The sequence below is a fragment of the Balaenoptera ricei genome, chromosome 1 (genome assembly GCF_028023285.1).
Source record: "Balaenoptera ricei isolate mBalRic1 chromosome 1, mBalRic1.hap2, whole genome shotgun sequence".
NCBI classification, from domain to species: Eukaryota; Metazoa; Chordata; class Mammalia; order Artiodactyla; family Balaenopteridae; genus Balaenoptera; species Balaenoptera ricei.
The window spans coordinates 4,106,269-4,133,471 of NC_082639.1; the positions used below are offsets into that span (position 1 = coordinate 4,106,269).

At 44.4% G+C, this 27,203-nt stretch overlaps 1 protein-coding gene across 5 annotated transcripts in view; it reads right to left on the reverse strand.

The window, feature by feature from the left end:
• The window catches only part of NPHP4 (nephrocystin 4), a 140,480-nt gene that overhangs the window by 49,005 nt on the left and 64,272 nt on the right, over nt 1–27,203 (reverse strand). For all 5 annotated transcript variants that reach the window (XM_059905402.1, XM_059905470.1, XM_059905347.1 and 2 more), the window contains exons 11-12: nt 19,861–20,043; nt 11,622–11,760 (exon numbers count right to left, since the gene is read on the reverse strand). In XM_059905402.1, coding sequence (XP_059761385.1) covers nt 11,622–11,760; nt 19,861–20,043 — 322 coding nt within the window. The remainder of the gene's footprint in view (nt 1–11,621; nt 11,761–19,860; nt 20,044–27,203) is intronic.

Here is a 27,203-nt window from a genome sequence, read left to right on the forward strand (position 1 = left end):
CGTCTCTAATGCCGAACGAATATCCACACCAGGGACCGGCACCTCTTCACCTTCTGGGGCCTCGCGGGGACGCTGCGCAGCCCCTGAGACTGGGCGGGGCCGCACGCCAGCTCTAGCCCCTGGGCTGGGAGGAGGGACGCGGGTCATTTCTGGGCCTTTCTCTGTGCCGTGGGGGGCGGCCGGCGATACTCAGGTGACAACTGCCATGTGTGGCCACCGTGAGCAGAGCCGCCACCACCCCACATGGGCGTGGACCGAGAGCAGGAAACAAAGCTTCTTCTGTTTTAAACCAGTGAGAGTCGGGAATTCCCTGTTACCAGGGCAAACCTGGCTGACACACCCCAAGAGCAGTAGGAGAAGGAAGAAGCAGACAACAGACGATATAACATGAGGAGCAGCATCTACAAAGGCCGGGAGATGCGGAAAGGAGGCTCTGCAGGGAAGAGACACCTGAGCCGGGCTTGAAGGATGAGGGCAAGGGCCCACTTGAAAGGCCAAGAAGAGGTTAGTGTATTTTTTTTTTTAATAGAGGATATTTATTTTCCGTACTGTGCTGTCCTGTCCAATTTTCTAAATAAAATCATTGGTATTTTTTTTTTTTTAATTTACTTATTTATTTTTGGCTGTGTTGGGTCTTCGTTTCTGTGCGAGGGCTTTCTCTAGTTGCGGCAAGCGGGGGCCACTCTTCATCGCGGTGCGCGGGCCTCTCACTATCGCGACCTCTCTTGTTGCGGAGCACAGGCTCCAGACGCGCAGGCTCAGTAGTTGTGGCTCACGGACCTAGTTGCTCCGCAGCATGTGGGATCTTCCCAGACCAGGGCTCGAACCCGTGTCCCCTGCATTGGCAGGCAGATTCTCAACCACTGCGCCACCAGGGAAGCCCTAGTGTATTTTTTAACGTGGGGATACTTTAAAACACTTCTACATTCTAGGTAAAAGCAAACAGAAATTGAACCCAACAATTGAGGAAATAAGAACACTAAAGATCAAAACATATGAGAGTCCACGCTGCACCTAGAAGAAAACTGCAGAACCTTAAGTGATATTATTCCTAAACAGATAAAGGGAAAAAATGCTAAGCATGCAACTTTTTTTAAACTTTTTAAAAATTAAGAGGATGGACTTGATAAAAGCATATAAAATTAAATTTTCATTAAGTTAATTAAAATTAAAGATACAATTAGAAACAAAAACAAAGAACGGGAGAACCAATAAGTAAAACCAATAGCTAGTTCTTTGAAGAGAATGATGAAGTGAAGAAACCTTGGATAAGCCTCACCAAGAAAGGGAGAGATTCACCAAAATATTAGGGATGAGAAAGGGAACTTAATCATAGATACTTTCAAAAAGAAACAACAGGCCCAGAATGGAGTCACTTGTCACTTGTACTAAGCCAATGTCACCGAACCATGGCGTAGTACCTAACCTAACTGCAGTTTCACTGTTCCCCAGGAAAGTGGTCTTAACTGGCCAGTTTGGAATTTTCTGGTTGGCACCAATGAGGTACCAGCCACGTGGACCCCTTCCATCCCCCAGAGGAAGGTGAGGTAGCCCGCTCTTTCCTTACCCCCTCCCCCTTCTGCCTATAAAGGTCTTCCTTTTTGTTCAGCTCCTCCGAGTGCCTTTCTACTTGGTAGATGGGATGCTATCTGATTCATGAATTGTTCAATAAAGCCAGTTAGAGCTTTAAAATTTACTTGGTTGAATTTTTGCTATTTAATGATACAAATTAGAAGCTTTAAATTGCATACAATTTTATCCCAACATCTTTGTAAACTAAATGAAATTGACCATTTTTCTAGAGAATATGTATCCCAAAAGGTAACACAAGATGAGATGGAAAACCTAAATAGATCAATAACCATAAACAGAAATTTAAATGGTTGTCAAAACATCCCTTCAAAAGGCACCAAGTTCCTGATGGTTTTATGGGTAAGTTTTATCAGACCTTCAAGAAACAGGTCCTGCCTTTTGTTTAAACTATTTTAAAGCACAGGAAAAGGTAGCAAACACAGAAAAAGCTTAAAATTTTAAGTGCCAACCTGACTGGATCACAGGGCGCCCAGATGTTTGGTTAAACATTATTCTGGGTGTGTCTGTGCGGGTGTTTCTGCATGAAATTCGAATTTGAAGGGGTGACTCAGTTTTAAAGCAGTTTGCCCTTCCCGCTGTTAGTTGGGGGCGGGGGGACGGAGGCCTCATTGAATCCATTGAGGGTCTGTATAAAACAAAAAGGTGGAGGAAGGAAGAACTAGACCCCTCCTGCCTGACCGCAGAGCTGGGTCATGGGTCTCCTGCCCTCGGCCCCCTGTTCTCAGGCCTTCAGACCCAGATGAAATCCACGCCACCGGCTGCCCTGGTTCTCAGACTTTTGGACTCAGACTGAATTACACCACCCGCTTTTCTGGGTTCCAGCTTGCAGACAGTAGATCATGGGACTTCTCAGCCTCCGTAATTGTGTGATCCAATTTCTCATCATATATCTCTTCCTATACTGTATGTATATCTGTTTCTCTAGAGAACCCCAAGTAAACACTCATTTTACATACCTAGCATGCTCATAATACCAAAACCTGATAAAGACAACAAAAAAGAAAGGATCTATATATAAAATAGATAACGAATAAGAACCTGCTGTAGAGTACAGGGAACTCTACTCAATACTCTGTAATGGCCTATATAGGAAAAGAATCTAAAAAAAAAGAGTGGATACATGTATATGTATAACTGATTCACTTTGCTGTACACCCAAAACTAACACAACATTGTAAATCAACTATACTCCAATAAAAATTTTTTAAAACTAGAACCCACTAATATAAATAAATGCAAGTAATAATTCAATAAATAATAAGAGTGGTATCTTAAATCAATGGGGAAAACATTAAGAATTAAACGGTATTGGGATAACTGGATAGTCATCTAGAAAAATATAAATTGGATGTAAACTGATATTTTATACAAGAATAAATTCCAAATGGATCAATGATTTAAATGTATATATAAGAAGGAAGCCCTAAAATTACTAGGAAAAATACTTGAGAGAATTATTTATAACCGTGGAATGTGGAAGACCTTTCTAACTAAAATATGATCTCTTAACGCTTTAAAAGAAAAGATTGAAAAAAGATGACTATGAGGGGCTTCCCTGGTGGCGCAGTGGTTAAGAATCCGCCTGCCAATGCAGGGGACACAGGTTCGATCCCTGGTCTGGGAAGATTCCACATGCCGCAGAGCAACTAAGCCCATGCACCACAACTACTGAGCCTGTGCTCTAGAGCCCGCGAGCCACAACTACTGAGCCCACGTGCCACAACTACTGAAGCCCGCATGCCTAGAGCCCATGCTCCACAACAAGAGAAGCCACCGCAATGAGAAGCCCGCGCACCACAACCAAGAGTAGCCCCCGCTCGCCACAACTAGAGAAAGCCCGTGCGCAGCAACGAAGACCCAACACAGCCAAAAATAAATAAATAAATTTACAGAAAGAAAAATAGATGACTATGAAAATTTTTGCAAACTCCTGGCAAAACCACTACAAGAAAAGTCAAAAGAAAAAAGACAAATTGAGAAAATAAATTTGCAACCTTATCACAAAGGGCTCGTTTAACATAACAAGAGCTTCTATCAATTGGTAAAGACCAGCAACCCATTAGAAAATTGGGTCATCTATTTACTATTTCCCACTTTAACATTTTTTAAACATCTAAATATATTACATTTTCAAAAGACTTAATAAAATAAAAATTTAAAAATAGAGATTACTCTGGCTACTGTTTGGGTATGTTTCAATAAAGACTATTACACATTAAAAAAAAGAAAAAGAAAAAGAAAAAAAGGATCTGCAAAGTATGGCCCACTGGTCAAGTTTGGTGAACGATCTGTGCTTATAAATAAATTTTTATCGGCACACATCCATACTTGTTCATTTACACATCCTCGATGGCTTTCACTGAACACCAGCAGAGATGAGTAGCCGTGGCAGAGGTCATCTGGCCCACAAAGCCTAAAATATTTCCTATCTGGCCTTAAAGTCTGCTGACCTCTGCCACAGATGAACCTCAAATATGGAAACAGAAACATAAATCCTGAACACAAGTTAATCAAATCAAGACAGGCATAACTAAGTTCCCCACATATTATTCTCTGTCTTATTCTTTAATGGACTTTATCTTTAGAGCAGTTTTATATTCACAGCGACTTTGAACAGAAAGGACAGAGAATTCCCATATACTCCCTGCTCCCATAGGCACAGCTTCCCTGCTGTCAACACCCCACCCCAGAGTGGGACAGTATTCTTTCTGCTACCTAAATATTTGGTGGTTTGTTCACTTACTGTCTCTTTTTAAAATGTACCTGGCACTTCACAGACTGTCAATAGGGTTTGCTGAATGGGTGAGGGGAGGGCACACTGAGCAAACCTATCCGAATAAACACTCCCTTACTTTCTTCCAGAATGCTAATATAAAACGGTAGAAGCAGGGCCAACACTAAGCTTTCCGGCCCGGCGGGAACCCACTTCCCTAGATGGCAACACGGGCACTGGTTTGTACCCATCACGGACTTTGGGGTCAACAGTAGCCCTGTGCAAATACTGCATTTGCTCCTGACCTGGGGGTCGCCTTGTTTCCAGTGAGACTTGGGATCTGTATTTAGTTGGGCCAGTGGTTGAAAGGGGGTATGAACTTGTGGCCACTGCCCACCGATGCTGCCAGCCAGCAGGACGCCAAGATGAGTGCAGCTGACAGCAACTGTGAAGTGTTTGCCCCGAGCCGGGAAGCCCGCGCACCCTGACAAACCTCTTCTCGTCTAACCCTCTCCGCGACCTCTGAGGGCCTTTGCCCGTTTTTCTTGTCAGTTGTTTATCTCCTTCTTACTGATCAGGAGGAGCTCTTTCTATCATCTTTCTTCTTTCTAATCTTCTCATTCTTTCAATTAATTTTTAACGGTTTTATATATTGCAAGTATCTTTTAGTCTGAGGTTTGTCTTTTTTATATATATAAATTTTATTTTTTTATTTATTTATTCTTGGCTGCGTTGGGTCTTTGTTGCTGCACACGGGCTTTTCTCTAGTTGCAGCGAGCGGGGGCTACTCTTTGTTGCAGTGCACGGGCTTCTCATTGCGGTGGCTTCTCTTGTTGCGGAGCTCGGGCTCTAGTCACGCGGGCTTTGGTAGTTGTGGTGCGTGGGCTCAGTAGTTGTGGCGCGCGGGCTTAGTTGCTCCATGGCATGTGGCATCTTCCCGGAGCAGGTCTCGAACCCGTGTCCCCTGCATTGGCAGGCGGATTCTTAACCACTGTGCCACCAGGGAAGTCCAGTCCTGAGGTTTGTCTTTTGTTTATGGAGTCTTCTCTCACAGAAAAGCTTTACATGTTAACATTGTCACGTTTCTCAATCTTCTCTTTTTGGTTTGTGCTTTGTCTATCTTGTTTAAGGAAGCCTTCCTAACCTCAAGGTCATAAAAATATTCTCCAAATTTTTTTCTAAGACTCCTCAAGTTTTGTTTTTCATATGTCGGCCTTTAATCCATCCATTTTACTGCTAAGGAAACTGAGGGACAGACACATTAAGCAACTGGTCTAAGATCACCCAGTTGGCAAGTCTGGATTCACAAACAACACGCAATTGATTTCAAAGCCACTTACGGGCTTCCCTGGTGGCGCAGTGGTTGAGAATCTGCCTGCCAATGCAGGGGACACAGGTTCAAGCCCTGGTCTGGGAAGATCCCACGTGCCACGGAGCGACTGGGCCCGTGAGCCACAATTACTGAGCCTGCGCGTCTGGAGCCTGTGCTCGGCAACGAGAGGCCGCGATAGTGAGAGGCCCGCGCACCGCAATGAAGAGTGGCCCCCGCTTGCCGCAACTAGAGAAAGCCCTCGCGCAGAAACGTAGACCCAACACAGCCATACATACATACATACATACATACATACATACATACATACATAAAAAAATGTAAGCAGACAAGAATAGCATTAAAAAAAAAAAGTCAGTATAATTAAAAAAAAACAAAAAAAACCCACTTACATGCTGCCGTGCTGTCCATTTCCTTTCAGAACCTGCCTTTTTCACTCAGCACACTCTTGTGAAGATTCACCCATAATGATATGCAGAGCCCTATCTTGGCATTTTCACTGCTATATAGCACCCACGGTCCAAATAAATCAGCTCGTTCAGCCATCCCCCGACTGGGGCGCAAGCAGGTCGTTCCCATGCTTCAGCCACTAAACACAGGCCCCGTGTCATATGAACTAGTTCCTCTCTGCAGTGGGCGTCTAGAAATGGCACTTCCCAGCTGTAGGGTATTAACTAAATACTACAAAATTGCTCTTCAAAGTGGTCGTACATCCTGCATTCCTCCCTGTGTGGTGGGAATTCCTCGCTTCCCAAATCCTCCTCAACCTACATGCTATTTAGCCGGCCAGGTTTTTCCAACACGAGGGGCATGAAGTGATTTCTCATTTTAATTTGCGTTTCTCTGATTGCTAGTGAAACTGAGCACTTTTGCATACGTTGATTGGTTATTCTGGTTTCTCCTCTGTGAATTCTCTCCTCACATCCCTTGCCCATTTTTCTGTCCTGTTATGGACCATTCCTTATTGATTCGGAACAGCTCTTTCTATCATCTTTCTTCTTCCTAATCTTCTGATTCTAAAATTTCTACAGTTCTGTTTTGTAATCCATCCAGAATTTGTGTTCACAGCACGAAACTGGGATCTGATTTTCCATTTTCCACCTGGACAGCCAGCCCAGCGCTGTTAACTGACTGGTCCGCCCTTACTCTTGTGACAGACAGAATAATGCTGCCCACCGCCCCACCAAGTGCCCACGTCCTAATCCCCACAACCTGTGAATACGCTGCGTTAACGCCACCAAGGGAACCAAGGTGGCAGATGGAATTAAGGTTGCTAATCAGCTGGCCTGGAGACACGGAGATCGTCCTGGATGGTGGAGGGGGCCCAGTGTAACCACAACAGTCCTTATGAGTGAAAGAGAGGCAGGAGTGATTAATCAGGGTCAAAGAGAGACGTGGAAATGCTTTTCTGAATCTGCCTCTGAAGATGGAGGACGGGGCCAAAGGTGCCGCTGGGCCCTGGGAGCCGGCAAAGGTGACGAGGCAGATCCTCTCCCACGCCCTCCGCAGGGGTGCAGCCCAGAGACCTCGACTTCAGCCTGTGAGACCTTTGGACTGCTGATCTCCAGAACCGGATGTTACTAACTTCATGCTATTTTAAGCAACTAAGCTTATGATAACTTGTTATAACAACAGTAGGAAAGTAATATGCTCCTTATCTGTAATTTGTCATACATCACGCTTTTTATTTTGTCTCGTTATCTGTTGATCTATGTCTGTACCAACGTCATACTGTGCTAGTTACTATAATTTTGCCGTTAAGCTTGCAAGTCAAGAAAGGGGAAGCCTCTCTTCTTCAAAACTGCCTTGGCTATTCTTGAATATGTAATTTTTTAATTTAACAAAAAGAATATATCTATACACTACCAAATGTAAAATAGATAGCTAGTGGGAAGCAGCCGCATAGCACAGGGAGATCAGCTCGGTGCTTTGTGACCACCTAGAGGGGTGGGAGGGAGGGAGACGCAAGAGGGAAGAGATATGGGAACATATGTATATGTATAACTGATTCACTTTGTTATAAAGCAGAAACTAACACACCATTGTAAAGCAATTATACTCCAATAAAGATGTTAAAAAAAAAAAAAGAATATATCTTAAAAGAAAATAAACACAGTACACAAGGGAGATGCTTTCTAGGCTCAGGGCATGAGCCAAGACTCAAAGTCATGAAACGACGACATGTTTAGTGAATCACACGCAGCACGAAGCAGCCAGGAAAACTTTCAAAACCACTGGACGATCATCCCTGGGGTGGATGATTTCAGTAGCCTAGAAACCATTAACAGCAGGCAAAGCCTTCTACTTCTGACCAGATTTTCCCTCCCATCTGAAACAAAAATTTTTTAACAGAATATATAAAACAACAGTCTTTAAGACATTGGAATTCAGGCAGGAAAGGATCCTGAGGAACTGGAAACAAGAGAAGTAAACTCCTCACTTGTCCTCACATCACAGTGTTGAGTGATTCTGCAGACTGCAGGGCAGGGAGGGGGAACCCAGAAAGTGCGCAGTGGGGCCCTGATCTGAAGACCAAGCTGAGAGTCCAAGGAGACCAAGGAAGCTGGAGTTTGCAGGGCTGAACACAGACAGGAGGGGTGCACAGAGAAGGAGCTCCAGCCACTTAGAGGGCCCCTCTAGGATTTAGTAGATCACTGATGAGGAAACTACCGAAGGATGGGCAAAGAACCACCCGAAAAATTAGAAGGACCAGTACCCGGGGCTCACCCGAGGCCAGAAAGAAGCCGTTCTCAGACTGGTAAACCTCACAATTCAGGGACACCAGGCAGAGTAACAAAAGGGGTCTTGTCACCTAGTGAGGAATAATTAGCCCTAAACTAAATGCTGATCTGGTCCCATCTAACAAATCTTAAGGGCAAGACCCAAAATGACCAAACCGTTTCCAAAGCTCAAGAGTATTTATCAACTACAAAAATATTCAGTCCCCAAAAGGAGAAAACTCACAATATCTGGTATCCAGTAAAAAAAATTATGAATATAAAGAAGCAGGAAAATACAACCCAAATTAGGACAAAAATCAATCAATCAAAACTAATCCAGAACTGACCAAGATATTAGAATTGGCAAACAAAGATATTAAAGTAGGGACAAACTTTGTAACATTATCCCCAGATTTTGGTAACTTGAAACTAAACCAAGTTAAAGTCAGAATTCACTCACTATCTGGGTCACTATCTGGGTCATTTCAAATAGGATAAAATACTGGAACATTAACTGCTGGGCAGGTCTAAGAGGTCTACCTACCTCTGCCTTCTTTGGAGAGGAAGACTAAAGCATAAGCTTGTCAGTGGTTGTACAGGTATTTCCCATGTTCAAGAAGCAACAGGAAACACTGAACATGGAGGACAGAAAAAGACCCTGAGACAACTTCTGGAGATGAAAACTACAGTATCTGTGATGAAAGCTACACTGGATGGGATTCATGGCAGATCAGACACTGCAGAAGAAAAGATGAGTGACCCTGAAGGTGCAGCAATAGCAATGATCTAGGACGGGACACAGAGAGAAAAGACCACAAATAGAAGTGAGGCTTACTGCCTGATACATGCGTAATTGGGGGCCCTGAGGGAGAAAAGAGAGGAGGACAGAAGAAGGAATGATCAAAATTGTTCCAACTGTGATTTAAAAAACCCAGAGATCCAAGAAGTTCCGTGAACCCCAAGCAAAAACTCAGTTAAAGGACAATTCTGGGAAACAGAGGCAGCAGCAGACTAGGCTTTAAATCTCCTCCAAGGCCCTCATGAGAACAGACAGGGCAGCTGGGAGAGCAAACCCAAATCCCACAGCCACACTGACGGTAGGTCAGGCCGGAGAAGCCAACAGGGTCATCCCATCCTGGTTGACAATTAGATTAGACTAGATGCTGTTTCCAGTGCCATAACTACATCAAAATTCAACACCGGAAATTTCCTTTCCAGAAAAGGTAATTATATTCTTCCCTTAACGACAGCTGTATGGGTTTCTTCTCTAAGAAAATGATCTATTCAGACATTTCTAAGGACCAGGGTAAACTGTATTATTTTAAACTGGGTTTATTACATTTCACTACTGTCCTTTTGAGTTACTTAATCAAAAAATCACAAAATATACATATTTTTATAATCTAGGATACTATCTTTCTTTCATACTTATATTTCTTAGAGGTTGGTACTTGTTTTATTTTTAGAACGTAACTACGAACATATGTCAAAGAAGGGAAGATACTAGATTTAAAGAAGGGAACGGGTTAGAAATAAATTTGACTCTGTTTAATATTTTTAACTATATATTCTATGCTGTCAATGCATTCAACTTTATCAGATAAAATTGGAAATTTATTCTAAACTGACTCTGATGGAAAACACATGCCTACCACCCACCACTGCAAGGGATTCTAGCAGATATTCTGGCAATTCCTCAAGTATAAGTGGTACTATACATTCCAGTACCACTTATGTAAGATGAGATTATTAATGTACACACTGGTGGTAAACAGCAATCCTGAGAACAGTCTGGTAAGTACAATATTCAAAACTACAAAGAACAAAACAATTAAAACCATCACATGTACCTGCCTTTCGGGGAAGAAGGAAAATACTTAATAATGTGCTTTGTCCCAAAGCAATCAACTATTAAGTTTTGGTACCTGAATATTTTTAAATATCTCGGAAAATCCTGGAAGGTCACAAAGATGGAGGCCAGCACATCAAGTTCTAGGCCAGAGAAACAAGTGTGCTGCTTCCACCAACTGTAAGATTAAATTCAGCAAGACCGGGACTTCCCTAGTGGTCCAGTGGTGAAGACTCCGTGCTCCCAATGCAGGGGGCCTGGGATCGATCCCTGGCCAGGGAACTAGATCCCGCATGCATGCCGCAACTAAAAGTTCTCATGCCACAACTAAGGAGCCCGAGAGCCGCAACTAAGGAGCCCGCCTGCCACAACTAAGACCCAGCGCAACCAAATAAATATTTTTAAAATAAACCAGTAAATTCAACAAGACCAGTTTCCAAAAACTAGAATCTCAACTCATAAAAAACCACTCCCAAATGACAGACTCACCGGTGCCTTTGCACCAGCACCCAGGACCTGCTGCCCAAGACACACTGCCCAGGCCTCCATGGACACCCAGCAGTGTCCATCAGAGGAAATCCATCTGGGTGGAGGATGGTTGGACACTAAGCCCCCCTCTACAGCTTACACTTTTGTTCATTCCCTACCTTTCCGACTTTCTAAGAGCCTAACTGCCCATGATCTAGAACATTCTTTCAGCCAGCGAGACCCCTAGAAGCCGAGAGCCAAGGGCTCAATGCTCTTTCAACTCTCCTCCTAACCTCCTCCTCTTCCCGCCACAGGTGGGCTTCCTCCCCAGGACACTAGCTGCCTGTCCTTGGGAATACACTAAGAGGCCCTGAACACAAGGCACCGGCCTCAGCACAAGGTGCTGGTGTAGCCAACGCAACGCTGATGGCCGTGGCCACACGTGGGGACGCCACCACCCACAGGAAGGACACCACTCTGCTGACGGCCCTCGATCCCTTTCTTAAAGCCACACCCTGAGGTCACGGCCTCCCCACTCTCAGACTGTGCTCCAAGGGAGTAGAAAGCACTTTTTAAAAACAGCAAACTCATGGCTACATTAACAGTGCAAAATAAAGCTGGCAGTCCTTGGCTTTCAGCCAGCCTCTGATTCTTGAGCCCTGTATCTGCAGGGCACCCACATGATGTGTCCCTTTAAGGGTCACCAACAGACCTCCCCAGGCCCTCGGTCAGGGAGCTGCAAGCAACAGAGCTGACTCGTGGCTGAAGCACAAAGCGCTGGGCCACACTTCATCACTGCCCAGTTCTACACCTCTGTATTCAGCAAAAACTCAACCAACTGATTCAAATTAAAGCAATCTGCAGTAAGTATCTGACAAATGTTGCTGTACTGGGCACAGATGGAGCTGTGCCATGAGCTGGGAGACTCAGCTCTCTACACACACTTACTTGAAGGGGAGGTGGGTGGCTTCCTGGAAGGCCGCTGCTCTGCCTTGGGGCGAATGGCGTGCTCCATGGGCGTGTCCGAGTGTCCTTCAGGGCTCAGTGAGTACTGGAACTGGACTGTCCCCGACTCCACCTGCTTCACCTGCAATCGACCACAACAAGAGCGGTGACGGCCACGCTCCCTTCAGCAGCACCCTTCGGTGAGAACAACTCAACCAGGAACAATTCGCCTGGCCCTAAGACGACCAATGAGAATCAGAACCCCAGGAGACCACCATCACAAGAACACCCTCACCAAGCAGAGATCACAGCACTGCTGCTCCAGTTTCGAATGCGTTTTTTAATTAACCTATGTTATGCTGACTGTTTCCCTTTTGGTGTATAGTTCTTTGAGTTTTAACACATGTAACCACCACCACAGCCAGGGTACAGAACAGCCCCACCACCCAAAACATTCCCTCACTGCCTCCTTGTACACCATCCCGCCAACACCCAACCCCGCAATCTACCCCTCTCTTCTGTCATATAAATGGGATCACATGCTATACAACCTTTGAGACTGGCTTCTCTCACTCCCTGCGATACTGATGAGACTCTCCCGGGCCAAAGTGTGTACCCACAGCCCGTTCCTTTTTGTTGCCGAGCAGTTTTCTATTGTATGATGCACCCCAGTGTACTTATCCATTCACCCATTTAGGAACATTCGGGCTGTTTCCAGCTTGAGTGGTTATAAATAGAGCTGCTAGGAACACTGGTATACATACTTCTGTGTGACATAAGTTTTCATTCCCATAAGGTTCACTTCTCTACGAGTAGGATTGCTGGGTCATATGGTATGTGTATATTTAATTTTACAGGAAACTGCTAAACTGTGACTTGCTTCTGGACTCTATTCTGTTCCATTCATCTATGTGTCAATGCCTTTACCAACAGCACTTTATCGTGATTACCGTAGCTTTAATGAAAGTCTTGAAATTGTGTAGTATGAAGCCTCCAGCTTTATCGTTCTTTTCAAAATTGTTTTGACTCTTTCTAATTCCTTTGCTTTTCTGTATAAACTTTAGAATCAGCTTGTCTGTATATACCAAAAAATCATGTAAGGATTTTGATTGAAATTGCATTAGACCTATAGGTCAATTTGGGCAGAATTTATATCTTTACTATGTTGAAACAGTCTTCCAATCCATAAAGACGTCTCTCCATTTATTTAGGTCTTCTTTGACTCAGCCTTTGTAAATAATGCTGTTTTTTAGATTTTGCTTTCCAGCTGTCGTTAGTGTAAAGACCTGTGATTGATTTTTCTATCTTGACCTCCTGTTGTATCCTGAAATCTCCCTAAACTTGTTTATTCTAGGAGCTTTCGGTAAATCCCTTGAGATTTTCCACACAGAAAATCATGTTGTCTGCAAGTAAGATTTGTTCCTTCCTTTCCAATCTGTATGGTTTTTAAATTTTGTTTTCTTGCTTTATTGCACTGGCTAGAACTTCCAGTACAATGTTGAATAAGATGTTGAGTACTATGTGTGGGCATCCTTCACTTGCTCCTGATCTACGGGGAAAAGAATTCAATCTTTCACCATTAAGTGTGATGCTAACTAAAGGATTTTTGTAGACACTCTTTATCAAACTGAGGAAGTTCCTCTTTATTCCTGTTTGCTCAGTTTTTGTCGTAAACGGACGTTGAATTTTGTCAAATGCTTCTTCTGCATCAATTGTTATGACCATACGTTTTTCCTTCTTTAGGCTGTGACTATGATGAATTATATATTTTTGACTTTCAAATAGAAAATAGCCTTGCATTCCTGAGATAACCCCCAACTTGGTCATGGTGTTTCTTTTTTTCCATATTGTTGGATCCAATTTGCTAATATTTTGTTGAGTATTTTGCATCTAAGTTCATGAGGCTTACGTATCCATAGTTTTCTTCTCTTGTACTGCCTTTTTCTGGTTTTGATATCAGAGTAATGCAGGCCTTGTTACATGAACTGGGAATTGCTCCTATCTATCCTACTTTCTGGAAGAGAATGTATAAAATCAGTGTTATTTTTCCTCAAAGGAAAAAATGTTTAGGACAATTTACAGTGAATAGGTCTGGATAGTTCTTTTTCAAAAGTTTTTTAACCATGAACTCATTTTCTATAAAGTTATAAGACTACTCAGATTATCTAGTTCATCTTGGGCAAGTTTTGATAGTTTGTTGCTTAAGACAAACTGATCCATCTCATCTAAATTTTCAAGCTTATGGGCATAGAGTTGTTCATAGTATTCCCCTAATATCCTTTTCATACCTGTGTGGTCTGTAGTGGTATCCCTTCTTTCATTCCTATTATTAGTAATTTGTGTCCTCTCTTTTCTTTACTCTTTCAGTCTTGTTAAAGGTTTGTCAATTTTATTGAGCTTTTCAAAGAATCAGTTTTTTATTTCACTGGCTTTCTCTAGTTTTTCCTCTATTGTTTTTCTGTTTTCAGTTTTATTAGTTTCTGCTCTTATCTTTATTACTGACTTTCTTCTGCCTTGCTTTAGGTTTATTGTCCTCTTCTTTTTCTAGTTTCTAAAAGTGGAAGATTAGATTATTGATTTGAGACTTTTCTCTGTTATTATATAAGCACTTAACGCTATAAGTTTCCATGTAAGCACACTTTAGCTGCACCCTACAAATTCTGATATGTTGTATTTTCATTTTTGTTCAGTTCAAAATATCTTCTATATTTTCTTGAGACTTCCTCTCTGACTTATGGATTTAGAAGTGTATCAATTTCCAAGTGTTTCTAATTTTTTATGTTATCTTTGTTATTGGTTTCTAGTTTAATTCCATTATGATCGCAGAATATATCTTGTGTAATTTCAGTTCTTTTAAAATTAAAGCTTGTTTTATGATCCAGGATATGGTCTATCTTGGTGAATGTTCCACGTGCACTTGAAAAGAATGTGTATCCTGCTGTTGTTGGGTGGAGCATTCCATAAAGGTCATTTAGATCCAGATGCTTAATGATATTGTTCAGTTCTATATGTTGGTGATTTTCTATCTACAGGTTTATAGTTTACTCCAAGAGGAGTGTTGAAATCTCCAACTACAACTGTTAATTTTTCTATTTCTTCTTTCTGCACTATTAGCTTTTTGCATTTTGAAGCTCTATGTTAGATGCACACACTTTTAGTATTGTATGTCTTCTTGGTGAATTGACTCTTTTATGATATGTAATATCCCTCTTAATTTCTAGCAATTTCTTTTGCTCCAAAGTCTACTTTGTCTGGTATTAATATAGCTACTCCAGTTATCTTTTGAATAGTGTTTGCACAGAATGGTTTTCCATCCTCTTACTTTTGACCTACTACATCACTGTATTTGAAGTGAGTTCCTGGTAAACAGCATACAGTTGGACCTTGAGTTTTTATGCCACCTGACAACTTCCGTCTTGACGTTGGTGTGTTCATACTATTTATATGTCATGTAATTATTGGTGTGCCTGGATTCAGAACTATCATTTTATTACGATTTGTTCCCTTTGTTTTTCATTCCTGTTTCCCCTTTCTTGCCTTATTTTGAATTATTCCATTTTATCTATCTATTGGGTTTCTCACTGTCTCTTTGTATCTTATTTTTAGTGACTGCTCTGGGGTTTACAATGTAAATATTTAACTTTTCACAATCTACTCAAAATCTATATTTTATTACTGCTAGTGGAATGTAGAAACCTTATCACCCTACAGGTCTCTTTACCCGCCCCCTGTGTATTATAGCTGCCTTACCTATTATACCTACATACCTTAAAAATCCTATCAGACACTGCTATACTTTTTGCTTCAACCATCAAACATATTTTAAAGAACTCAAAAGGAGGAGAATACTATATTATAGTTATCATTTTTGATGTTCTTCCTTCATTCCTGATGTACCAAGTTTTCATCTGGTATCATTTCTCTTCTGTCTGAAGAAATTCCTTTAGCAATTCTCTTAGAGCATGTCTCCTGCCAATGAATTCTCTTAGTTTTAGTTCATCTGAGAATGTCTTTATTTCACCTTCATTCCTGCAGGACTTTTGCTGGAATAGAATGCTGAGTTCTGGGGTCTTTCTGTTACTGCTTTTAAAATGTTGCTCCATTTCCTTCTGGCCCTCATGATTTCTGCTAAGGAACCCACAGATATTCAAATTATTGTCTCTGTGTAAGTAATGCATCATTTTTCTATGGCTGTTTTCAAGACTTTGTCTTTATTTTTTAGCAGTTTGATTATGATGTGTCTGGTTGTGGATTTCTTTGCATTTATCTCTGGGTTCACTGAACCTCTTCAATCTGTAGGTTTAAGTCTTTTGCCAAATTAGAGGAGTTTTCAGCCACTGTGTCTTCAAATGTTTTTTCTGCACAGAACCCTTTCTCTTCTACTGGGACTCTGATGACACAGGTGTTAGCCTTTGTGGTCCTGCCCCACAGGTCCCTGAGGCTTCGTCCACTGTCTTCCAATCACTTTTCTCTCTGTGGTTCAGACTGGATAAATTCTATTGATTTACCTTCAACTTCACTGACTTTTTCTTCTGTCACCTCCACTCTGCTATTGAGTCCACCTAGCGAATACTTTACTTTGGCAATTTTATTTTTCAGTTCTAAAATTTCCATTTGCTTCTTCTTTATCTTCCATCTCTTTGCTGAGACTTTCTACCTTTCCCTTTGTTTCAAAAGTGTTTGCTCCGATTTACTGGAGCATTTTTATAATGCCTGCTTTAAAGGCTTTGTCTGATAATTCCAACATTTGTGTCACCTCAGTATTGCTGTCTGTTGAATGTCTTTCCCTTACGAGTTGAGATTTTCCTGGTTCTTTGTCAATTAAGTTTAGATTGTATCATGGACATTCTGAATATCACATTATAAGATTCTGAGCCTCGTTTAAATCCTATGGAGAACGTTGATATTTTTGTTTAGTTAGGAATCCACCCAGTTGGGTTCAAGCCCCAGTTTCCAACCAGCCTCCTGTGGGTGGTGGTTTCAACACCAGTTCCATTTTCAAAGCCTGTGCAGTGATACTCAGGCCTCTCCTGCATGTGGTCCACCCAGTGAGCAACTCCATCCACAGACCAGTTCTCAAAGTCTGCGATATGCTGTTTAGGGTCAGATTCAGGCACGTGAAGCTGGGGGTTAGCTCAGCATTTCTTAAACAACTTTATGGGGTACTTTCCAAGCTCCTCCCTCTCCAGACCCCCCTAGTTCTTTCCAGTTTCCTGGGGCTCCCCTTCCAATCCTCTGGCCAGACCCCACTGTGCTGCACACCTCTGGCAGCAGTACCTGAATGCAAGGCCAAGCAGTGGGGGGACAGAGTGGGGTTGTTTTTTAAGTGCAGGAGTGTATAAAAGAGCTAAAGTTCCCATCTATCATTACTGTAAGACAATATACAATTTCTAAAATTGATATACTAAGAAATAACAGTAGAAGCATAATATTTAGAAAACAAAGTAAATACCATACGTCACAGCTAAGAGTTGAAAGCGGCTGCCTCTGGAGATATTTTTTTTAAAGACAATTATTTGCTCAAGGAAAGAATACAGGAGTTGTTTAAGAAGGAAAACATAATCATATTACACTACTTACCTTCACAGTAAATAATCATAATAACATAAACCGCAAAATTTACTTAGTAAAAAATTATAGGATGTTTATAGCATGTATTTTTTTTCTTTAACATCTGCCACTCCTACTCAACTGTAAGTTCCATGGGATTAGAGATAATTTTCCCGGAGCAGATACAGGTGCTCAATAAAAAGTCACTGAATGAACAAATAAGATAAAGATCTGACGGGTGCACAGGCAGAGACCAGGCTTACCTAGGTTTCCACCCCTCTGACTGGGTAGATGCTGGCACTGCTACATGAGATGAGAAATACAGGACAAAGCAGAGCGGCACTTTTAGAGAGCAGGAGAGTGCATCAAGTTTGTGACCAGTGGTAGTTTATTATTTTAGCGAATTACATCTGTTTAGAGTAGTGGTCCTCAACTGCGGGCGACTGTGCCCCCAGAAGAACACACTCAGCTATGTCTGCAGACACTCCGGCTGTCATCACTGGGGGAATGCTACTGGCATCTAGTGGGAAGAGGCCAGGGACGCGGCTCGACACCTTCCAGCGCCCAGGACAGACCCACAGCAAAGACTTACCTGGCCCCAAACGCTAATAGCGCTGAGGTTGAGAAGCCCTGATTAGAAGTGATATTCCTCGTGAAAAATGATGGTATTTAATACATTTGTGTCCTTAAGAGAGTCAGACCTTCACAACACTTATGCTCCAATATAGTTTACACACTTAAAAAGCGAAGGAGATGTAGTGGCATGAGAAGGCTAAAATTAAACAGAACAAGGATTTATTTACATACCTACATACATACACAGAGAGAGAGGGAGAATGAGAATGAGAAAATGGCAATGGCTTCAGGATTTCTAATGGCAATTTTATGATAAGGGCTCAAACCAGACCACGTGGGAATGCAGCAAAATGTGGACCCATAATGAGGGACATTGCTTATAATAAGAAAAGCTGCACAATCAGCTGCTCCCTTATTCAGGCTCCCAAAGCATAATCCAAACCACAAATAATAACACGGAAAACAATGTTTGTCACTAGACTCAGCACATGGATGACATACTGATATAACAGGGCTGGTCCTTTACCTAAGAAAAATAAGACAACTGAGTCCTAAAAGCCTCCTGTTTGTGCTGCTGAGACAGGAGGGGTATACTTCAGGAATGTCAGCAGAAGAATCAAACAACACACCCAGGCAAAAACGCTGTCACAACCCATTAGTAGTGTCAGGAAGGACTTGGGACATCAGCCAGAGCAGTGGTGTCACACGGTGTCTGTGGCCCCCAGGTCTCTGCTCCCCACCCCGCAAGGCTGCCAACGGGCCAGTGGAGGCCAGGGGATAAGACCCACACACACACACGCTTCCACTGGCCCTGCCCCACTTTTATTTGCTTTCTATACTGGGGATCAGAGAAAGCTTCATTTCAAAATGGATTTTTTTTTAAGTCCTGCTGTGGTCCCTCCCCTCCAGACACAGCTGGAGAGAGCTGAGGTCCAGTGGGTATAAGTGACAAGTCACAAAGACCAGTCAGGGCAGTGCCCACCGCCCGGCTCCCACCCCAGGCTTGTGCACACGAGACACAGCCCCCAGTGCACCAAACGTTTCAAGGGGGCCTTTTTATTAAGGGAACCCTCCTACACTGTTGGTGGGAATGTAAGTTGGTGCAGCCACTGCGGAAAACAGTAGAGAGGTTCCTCAGAAAACGAAAAATAAAATTACCACATGATCCAGCAATCCCACTCCTGGGCATATATCTGGAGAAAACTCTAATTCAAAAAGACACATCCACCCCAATGTTCACAGCAGCACTATTCACAATAGCCAAGACATGGAAGCAAACTGTCCATGGACAGATGAATGGGTCAAGAAGATGTGGTACATATATACAATGGAATACTACTCAGCCATAGAAAAGAACAAAATAATGCCTTTTACAGCAACATGGCTGGACCCAGAGATTATCATACTAAGCGAAGTCAGAAAGAGAAAGACAAATACCGTACGATATCACTTATATGTGGAATCCAAAATATGATGCAAATGAACCTATCTATGAAACAGAAACAGAATCAGGGACACAAAAAATAGACTGGTGGTTGCCAAGGGGGAGGGGGTTGGGGGGGAGAGTTTTGGATTAGCAGATGCAAACCAGTGTATTTAGAATGGATAAACAACAAGGTCCTACTGTATAGCACAGGGAACTATATTCAATATCCTGTGATAAACCATAATGGGAAAGAATATGAAAAAATGTATGTATATATATGTTAACTGGGTCACTTTGCTGTACAGCAGTAATTAACACAACATTGTAATTCAACTATACTTCAAAAAAAAATAAATTTTAAAAAAAAAAGAGGGCTTTTTAAAAAGCACAGAAGTGGATCTCATGGCATCATGTATACAAATAAGAGCCACAGGCCCCGCAGGTCACTTTGAGAGACTGACACATGACCGGGGACATTATAAGACCCCAGATAAAACCGGCCTCAGTGAGTTCACAGCCGACTATGACTCAGAAACCACACTTATTTTTTAAGGGCACAGCCATGACGTGAAAAAACAGTGCTCATGAAACATCAGCAAACATATTTGTCAGCTTCTGATTTTGAAAATGCATGAACTTGCTAGAAGCTCATAGAAAATCATCATACTTACGGAGCCTCTAACAATTTACCTCTTCGGAGCTCATGCTGGCTGGGGGTACCTTATAGACCAGACAGTGCGAGGGGTTGGGCTGGATCCCACCCTGCAGAGGTAGCATCACCCGCCCGGAGCTGGCTTCCAGCACGGGGTTCCAGACAGCCCAGCGCACCATGTGCATACACGCCAGGCTCGACAAGGAGGTGACCGAAGCTGCCTGGAATGGAAACAAAGCACATCGGTCGTGAGTCATTACCAAGCCCGCTTGGGTGGGGGAAATCAACAGTGCTTTCCCGGTAAAATTTCACTAGAGAGCAGTGTAGCAAGGCAAGGGTTCATCACAAAGAAAGAACCACCACAGGAGGAGGACACGGCATCACATCAGTGGCTCACAGAGAGCAGGGAAGCCAGTCTCCAGTTCTGGGACCCCACCCCCCTAACCAGGACCCTCTTGAAGACCAACACCATCTTTATGACTCCTCCTCTTCCTGTAGGATCTTCCTGCAGGTTTTCAAACACTCTGTGCCTTACCAACATCTACCCAAATCCATGAATAAAACACCAGGAACGGCACTTTGTGTTAGTGATGAGACACTTTGTAAAATGATGAAGAAAACACGTGGATATTGGGAGATTGGGATTGACATATACACACTACTATGTATAAAATAGATAACTAAGGGACTTCTCCCTGGTGGCGCAGTGGTTAAGAATCCGCCTGCCAAAGCAGGGGACACGGGTTCGAGCCCTGGTCCAGGAAGATCTCACATGCCGCGGAGCAACTAAGCCCGTGTGCCACAACTACTGAGCCTGCGCTCTAGAGCCCGTGGGCCACAACTACTGAGCCTGCGCACCACAACTACTGAAGCCCGTGCGCCTAGAGCCCGTGCTCCGCAACAAAGAGTAGCCCCCACTCGCCACAACTAGAGAAAGCCTGCGCACAGCAATGAAGACCCAATGCAAAAAAATAAATAAATAAATAAAATGGAAAAAAATAATAAAAAAATAAAATAGATAACTAATGAGAACCTAACGTATAGCACAGGGAACTCTACTCAATGCTCTGTGGTGACCTAAATGGGAAGGAAATCCAAAAAAGAAGGGATATATGTATACATATAGCTGATTCACTTTGCTGTACAGCAGAAACTAAGACAACATTGTAAAGCAACTATACTCCAGTAAAAATTAATTTAAAAAAAAAGAATGCACATGGATATTCAATTTAGGGTTATTAGCACACAGTTTCTCCCCCAAAGTTTCAGCTCCTAATGGTATGTTCTACCTATGTAACTTATGTGTAATTAGGAAATCAGTCAGGTTGAATGTTACGTGCTGTTCCTTCTTTCACTGCCTCTATCATTGGCCAGATGCAAGGGAAGAGGACCCTAGGACACCCCAGAATTAGCCTCCACGTTCAAACAAAGCCATTTTCACAAATACGGCTTCAGGGCTTGATTCAGTAGTGTTTTAAAGAAACGACTTTCATCCACTTATTCAAAAAGCAGCAAGAGGCCAGTCATGTGGTTAAGACTTCACCTTCCAATTCAGGGGGTGCAGGTTCGATCCCTGGTCGGGGAGCTAAGATCCCACATGGCTCACGGCCAAAGAACCAAAATATAAAACAGAAGCAATATTGTAGCAAAATTCAATAAAGACTTTAAAAATGGTCCAAAAAAAAAAAAAAAAAAGCAGCAAGAATAAAGCGAAACTCGGAGTGGGCCGTGGTCGGGTCCTGAAATTCCTGCTCGGCTGGGCAACAAGACTTGTGATCCACCCCATTATGGCAGCTTCAGAGACAACGGCTCTGCCCCAGGCCCTGAATGGCAGATTCTGCAGGTTCCCTGGCACATCGGCTCCCCCAGGAAGGCCATTTCGCCACCAGAGGACACGGGGCGCTTGGCGACACCAGGTGAGACTGGAGCCCAGGAACAGCGCTTTCCACCCCAAGAGCCCAGCGGCACTAACCGCAGTCAGACTGACAGCCGGGACTCGGGGCAGCGGCCACGCCCGCCTCTGCCCCACAATTCCAGCCTCGGCGGTAATGCTGCGGAGAAGCCACCCAAAGGCGGCAGGTGTAAAATGCAACGTGGCCACAGCATCTCCCACCCTGCGAGGACGAGAGCAAAGGACCGCGTGGCACCTCACTGCCACCGGGCAGCCGAGGGAGCCAATGGCCCTCCGTCCCTCTTGACCACCGGCTGCACGCACTAACCCAGCCGCCCCCTAACTCAGGCCGTGGTCACAGGGAGGCTGACAGCTGCAAGGAGGGGGCCTCGGACTCTCGGAAGGAATGGAAGCCCAAGCCTGCCTGTGATGGTGCAGAGCACGGTCCCAAAGGAAAGGCCATGCCAACGGGGACCCTCTGACCCAAGCTGTGTCTGGGGCCACAGAGGCAGGGAAGGCTCCAGCGGTGTGCCCGGGGCTCCCCACGGACCCTGCTCATGTGGCTGGACACGGGTGAGCTGTGTGCCACTGTCACAGCCAGGACTTGACTGCACTCAGGTCCAGGGCAGATCGTCACACACACACACAAAAGGACTCTGGCTGGAATCCAGCACAGGCGGCTTGATGGCCAACTGGCTCAAACCACAGCAGAGGGTGTGCACGAGGGGACCCCAACACAGAACAGGAAGCAGGCATTTCATCCGAGTCAGTCTTCCCAGACTATTCCAGATGATATCCCATCCCGTTATATCCTTTATATCCACGTGGGGGAACATCCAGAATCAGTGCCTGGTTGTGAATTAATCTCTCTTTCCTGAGGCCCCCTCGTAACTGGACCTCACACCACCCACTTCAGCTTATTCTGATCCTTTACTGGAGCCAAACTTCAGACCATGGGTGGGATACTTCATACCACCACATGAGCAAGGATTTGGGTCCCTGTCAACTCAATGAGAAAAAAAAAACCCACATCCTGGAAGTACAAGCAAAGAATCAGCCAAGTTAAGAACCCTAAGAGTCTGATTCTGTGCCATAACTTTCAATGTCTGTCAAATACAAAGACGACGGTCTGCCCTTCCCATCCCGTTAGCCATTGACAGGATAAAACGGTACTGAACAAACTACAGTGTATCAGGGAAAAGTTGATATAAGTCTATTGCTTTTTAAAAATAAATTATAAATGTATTAGCAAAACTGGCCACTAAAAAAACTATAAGGATTCAATACTACCTAGACTACGTTTGCAAACAGCCGTCTCCCAAAAAATTCATAAGTTTATTACAGGATCAAAATGAAAATAAAAACACGTGCCCCCATTTTCATGCTATTTGTGCAACCCCTTCTGGCTCAACCTTTCAAGTGCGGTGACTGATGCCCAGCTTCCGGTTTCACACACCTTTTGGTTTTCTCGCCCTCAGTCTGCACAGCACTCTTCTGTGTAAGGCAGCTGTCAGTTACACAAACATCCACTTCCCACACTTTGTTTTAACAGCCCAGGAACAAAACCTAGAAGAGGCAGGAAGGATCCTCCCCCGAGCCTCCAAAAGAAACAAGGCCCTCCCGACGCCTCGATTTTGGCCCAGCAGATTCTGGATCCAGAACTGACTGAGAGAGAATAAATGTCTGTTGTTTTAAGCCAAGTAGTTTGTGGCAATTTGTTCAGGCCGCCCCAGGAGGAACCCCCTCAGCCTCTGTCCTCAGACCAACTCAGAAATCCCTTTGAGGCAGGTAAAACTTCAGGTTATTTCACGAGGTTGACTTTCCTTTAGATCTTCAGTGAGACCTAATTCCTCCTGCCGGGGCCCCCTGTCACCCACTGAGCCCCCTCCATGCTAACTCTGGTCACCACAGCCCAAGGCCCAGAAACACACTGCAGAGGTGACAGGGAACCCATGGGGTGGGGGGAGGTCCCCTGGCCCTGAGGCCACCTCCCGAGACAGAGCTGGGCCCGAGGGCCAGACCCTGGATCGGGGCAGCCACGCTGGGGCCCCTGGCGAGCACAAATGAGAAAAGCAAACTGCTGTGTCAGAACGTGTGCAAATGTCCCCGACAGCACGCCCATCACAGAGGCTGTGGTGACCGAGAGTCACAGAGAGAGATTTAGGAAGCACGGGACAGGTGGAGGACGGGGCAGAAGGCAGTCCGGCCTGGGCCAGGCACAGGTCTGTTCTGGGGTGTCCATCACATGCACTGGCCCATGTGACCCTCTGCACCGTCCACGAATGCTGGCCACGGAGGGAGGGCCAAGGCCCAGCCCAGCGGCACAGACCAAGGAGCGTGCACCCGCCTACGAGCCGGGCCGGTCCACACTGGCAGCCGGCGGCTCTGAGGTCTCAGAGCTGGGCCACAGGCAGCGCACAAGGTTAAGATGACTTGTTTCCCGCATCCTCCTGAGAGGACGCTGGGCGCCTGGCCACTGAGGTGAACCTCGCAGGACCCGAGAGCCTGAAACACACCCAAGGGGAAGGGTTAGGAGAGAAACAGGCGTCCAGAGCCGGAATCTCCCCCCCTCCTTCCCGCCAAGGAGCACGAGGCACCCAGGACCACCGGGCAAAGCGAAGGCTCACAAACCACATACCATCAGCCCGAAGCCATTCCTTCCAGAAATGGATCGATTATACGCCAAAAGCTTTTCCAACTCAGACATACAGAGAACGCGGCAGCTGCTGCAGACTGATTTCCTTCATACATATTCAGGGTGGAAAAGGAAACCTAACGACATATAATTAAAGTCGTTTAAGCTGCCCGTATACGACACAGTATATGCAGAGTCATTTAAAAGCACAGTAATCATTTGGCAGGCAATATTTTCATTTCATTCTACAGAGTACAGTAATTATTTTTAAACATACACATGAGCAATGAAGAACAACAGGGGTATGGTTTTAAGAAAGTTGTAAACCTAGAATTACTCTTCATACTGGCTAAAGGGCTCATAACACTCTGGTCCTCTTTGCAAAAAAGATATCAACTCAACAAGAGCTGAAAGAAGCAACAGGGAATCCGTCATGAGTTTGGGGCCGTGGCTGGTGAGGTGGACGGGCGTGCAGCCTCTTGCCCTTCGGAGTCTGCAGCCCAGCAGCCAGAGCGTGGGCACTCCAGGGACTTCGTATCTGCTTCCTCTGGAGAACCGGCCCCTTGCCGGGGTCTGCTTCCCTCCTCGCATCTCCCACTGGCTCCTACAGAGCCCGTGACCTTGGGGCTCAGGCTTGGTAGCCTGGCATCCCTTCCTGTGGGCACCTCTGCTGCACGGGGCCGTGACCCCAGTGCAGGTCAACAGGGAACTCCACGGCCTGGAATAACGGCTACTACAGGGAAGGGACGCACTGAGGCCAGCCCTAGCCTTTCTATGAGGGGGTCCCTAGGGGGGTCTCAGGAGAAGGCAGCTCGCTTGCATTCAGAGTCACCACCCGGGGAAGAAGTAAGACTGAAGCTGTCTGCTGCCACCCCTACCCCAACCCCCAGGGCACCATGAAATCCTGAGCACAGCGGGAGAGAAGCGGGCAACAGAGAAACACGCAGGGCAGGCGAGGGAACGCAGGGGAGGGGGACGGAGGGGAAGAGCCTCCACGCCAGCCAGGCTGAGGCCGTGCGGAGGATGCAAGACCTGAAAGAAAAAGTCGGCCAGCTGGACTTGAAACCAAGAAACAGCATTACCACTGGGGACAAGGGGTAAAGAGGACGTGGGATCTCTCTGCTTATTTCTTACAACAGCATGTGAATCTGTAATGACGTCAAAATAAAGTGTAATTTAAAAAACAGTGAGGTACATGACAAAAGCTATATAAAGTGCTGGTTAAAAAAAAAAAAAAACTGTTTAATGACTGTCCACAAAAAAAGAAGATCCAGAACACATGAAAGAGAAAATCCCACTTACAAGAGCAGCACAAAAATCAAATATCTGTGAATAAACTTAGTAAGAACTGTTCAACTGTTTAAAATCTACATTGTAAACCTATATTTAAAATCACTCCTGAAAGACACAAAAACAGAAGTGGACCAACACAAAGACTTCCCCTCTTCCTGGTTAGGACATCACAAATTAATAAATTGAATGCAATCCCAATAAAAATGCCAACGAGCTCTCTTTATGGAGCTGGACCTGTTGACGCTGAAGTTCGGGGAGGGGCTGCAGGCCGCACCCGCCACCCAGAGACCCGGCAGCCTCGGGGCCCCTGCCGAGACGCTGTGGTCCCAGCACAGAAACAGACAGAGCGGCCACGGGCAGAATAAAGGTCTAGAAGCAGATGCAAGTATAAACAGAGATCTAGAGTATGACTAAGAGGCATCTTAAATCACTGCAGCACAGAAGGACTTTTTAATAAGTAGTATCAGGACAACTGGATGGCCACTGGAAAAAGATAAAATTAGATCCATTCCTCACACCACAAACGAGATCTAAACATAAAAACTGAAACTATACACGTACTAGGAGAAAACACGGATAAATTCTTCTATAGGAGTAGGGAAAGGCTTTTTAACTATGACTCAAAATCCAGATACAACGAAAGAAAAGACTGATACATTTGACTAGATCAAAAAATTTTAAAGTTTACATGATGTTATGGACTGAATGCTTGTGTTCCCCAAAATTCATCCATTGAAGCCCTAATTCCAAAGTGATGGCATCTGGAGGTGGGCCTTTGGGAGGTACTTAGGTTTAGATGAGGTCATGACAGTGGGGCCCCCCTGGTGGGATTAGTGCCCTTATAAGAAGAGAAAGAGAGAGCTCCCCCTCTCCCTCCACACACATACACCACTGAAAGGCCACGTGATCACACAGCGAGAGGGTGGTGTCCACAAACCAGGAAGAGAGGCCTCACCAGGAACCAGATCTGCAGGCGCCTTGATCTTGGACCTCCAGCCTCCAGAACTGCGGGAAATACATGTCTGTTGTTTAAGCCACCCAACCCAATATGTGGCATTTTGTTACAGCAGCCTGAGCAGACTAAGACACGTGGCCCAAAAAAATCAGGGACGAGGGGAATAAAAAGACAAATGGCAAAACTGGGAGAAAATATCTGCAATATATGTCTCAGATGAAGCGAGAAAATATCCTTAACATACAAAGAGCTCTTAACATTTGATGACAAGGTGCAAGAGCACTACAGAAAAATGGGCAAAAGACGTGAATAGACAACTCACACACATATGAACACATGTTCAACTTCATTTATATCAGAGAAATTCAAATTCAACTATACTGTGATACCATTTCTTGCCCATCAGATTAGCAGAACTCAAAAGCTTGACGAAAAAAAAAAAAAAAAAAAAAAAAAAAAGCTTGACGATGCAGCTATTGGTGAGCCAGGGGGGAGACAGGTCCCCCGGTACACTGCCAGTGAGAACAGAACAGCGTGCAACCCCTCTGGAGAAACTGGACAACAGCTAACAACACAATACATACATTTAACCTCCAATCCAGCAAAC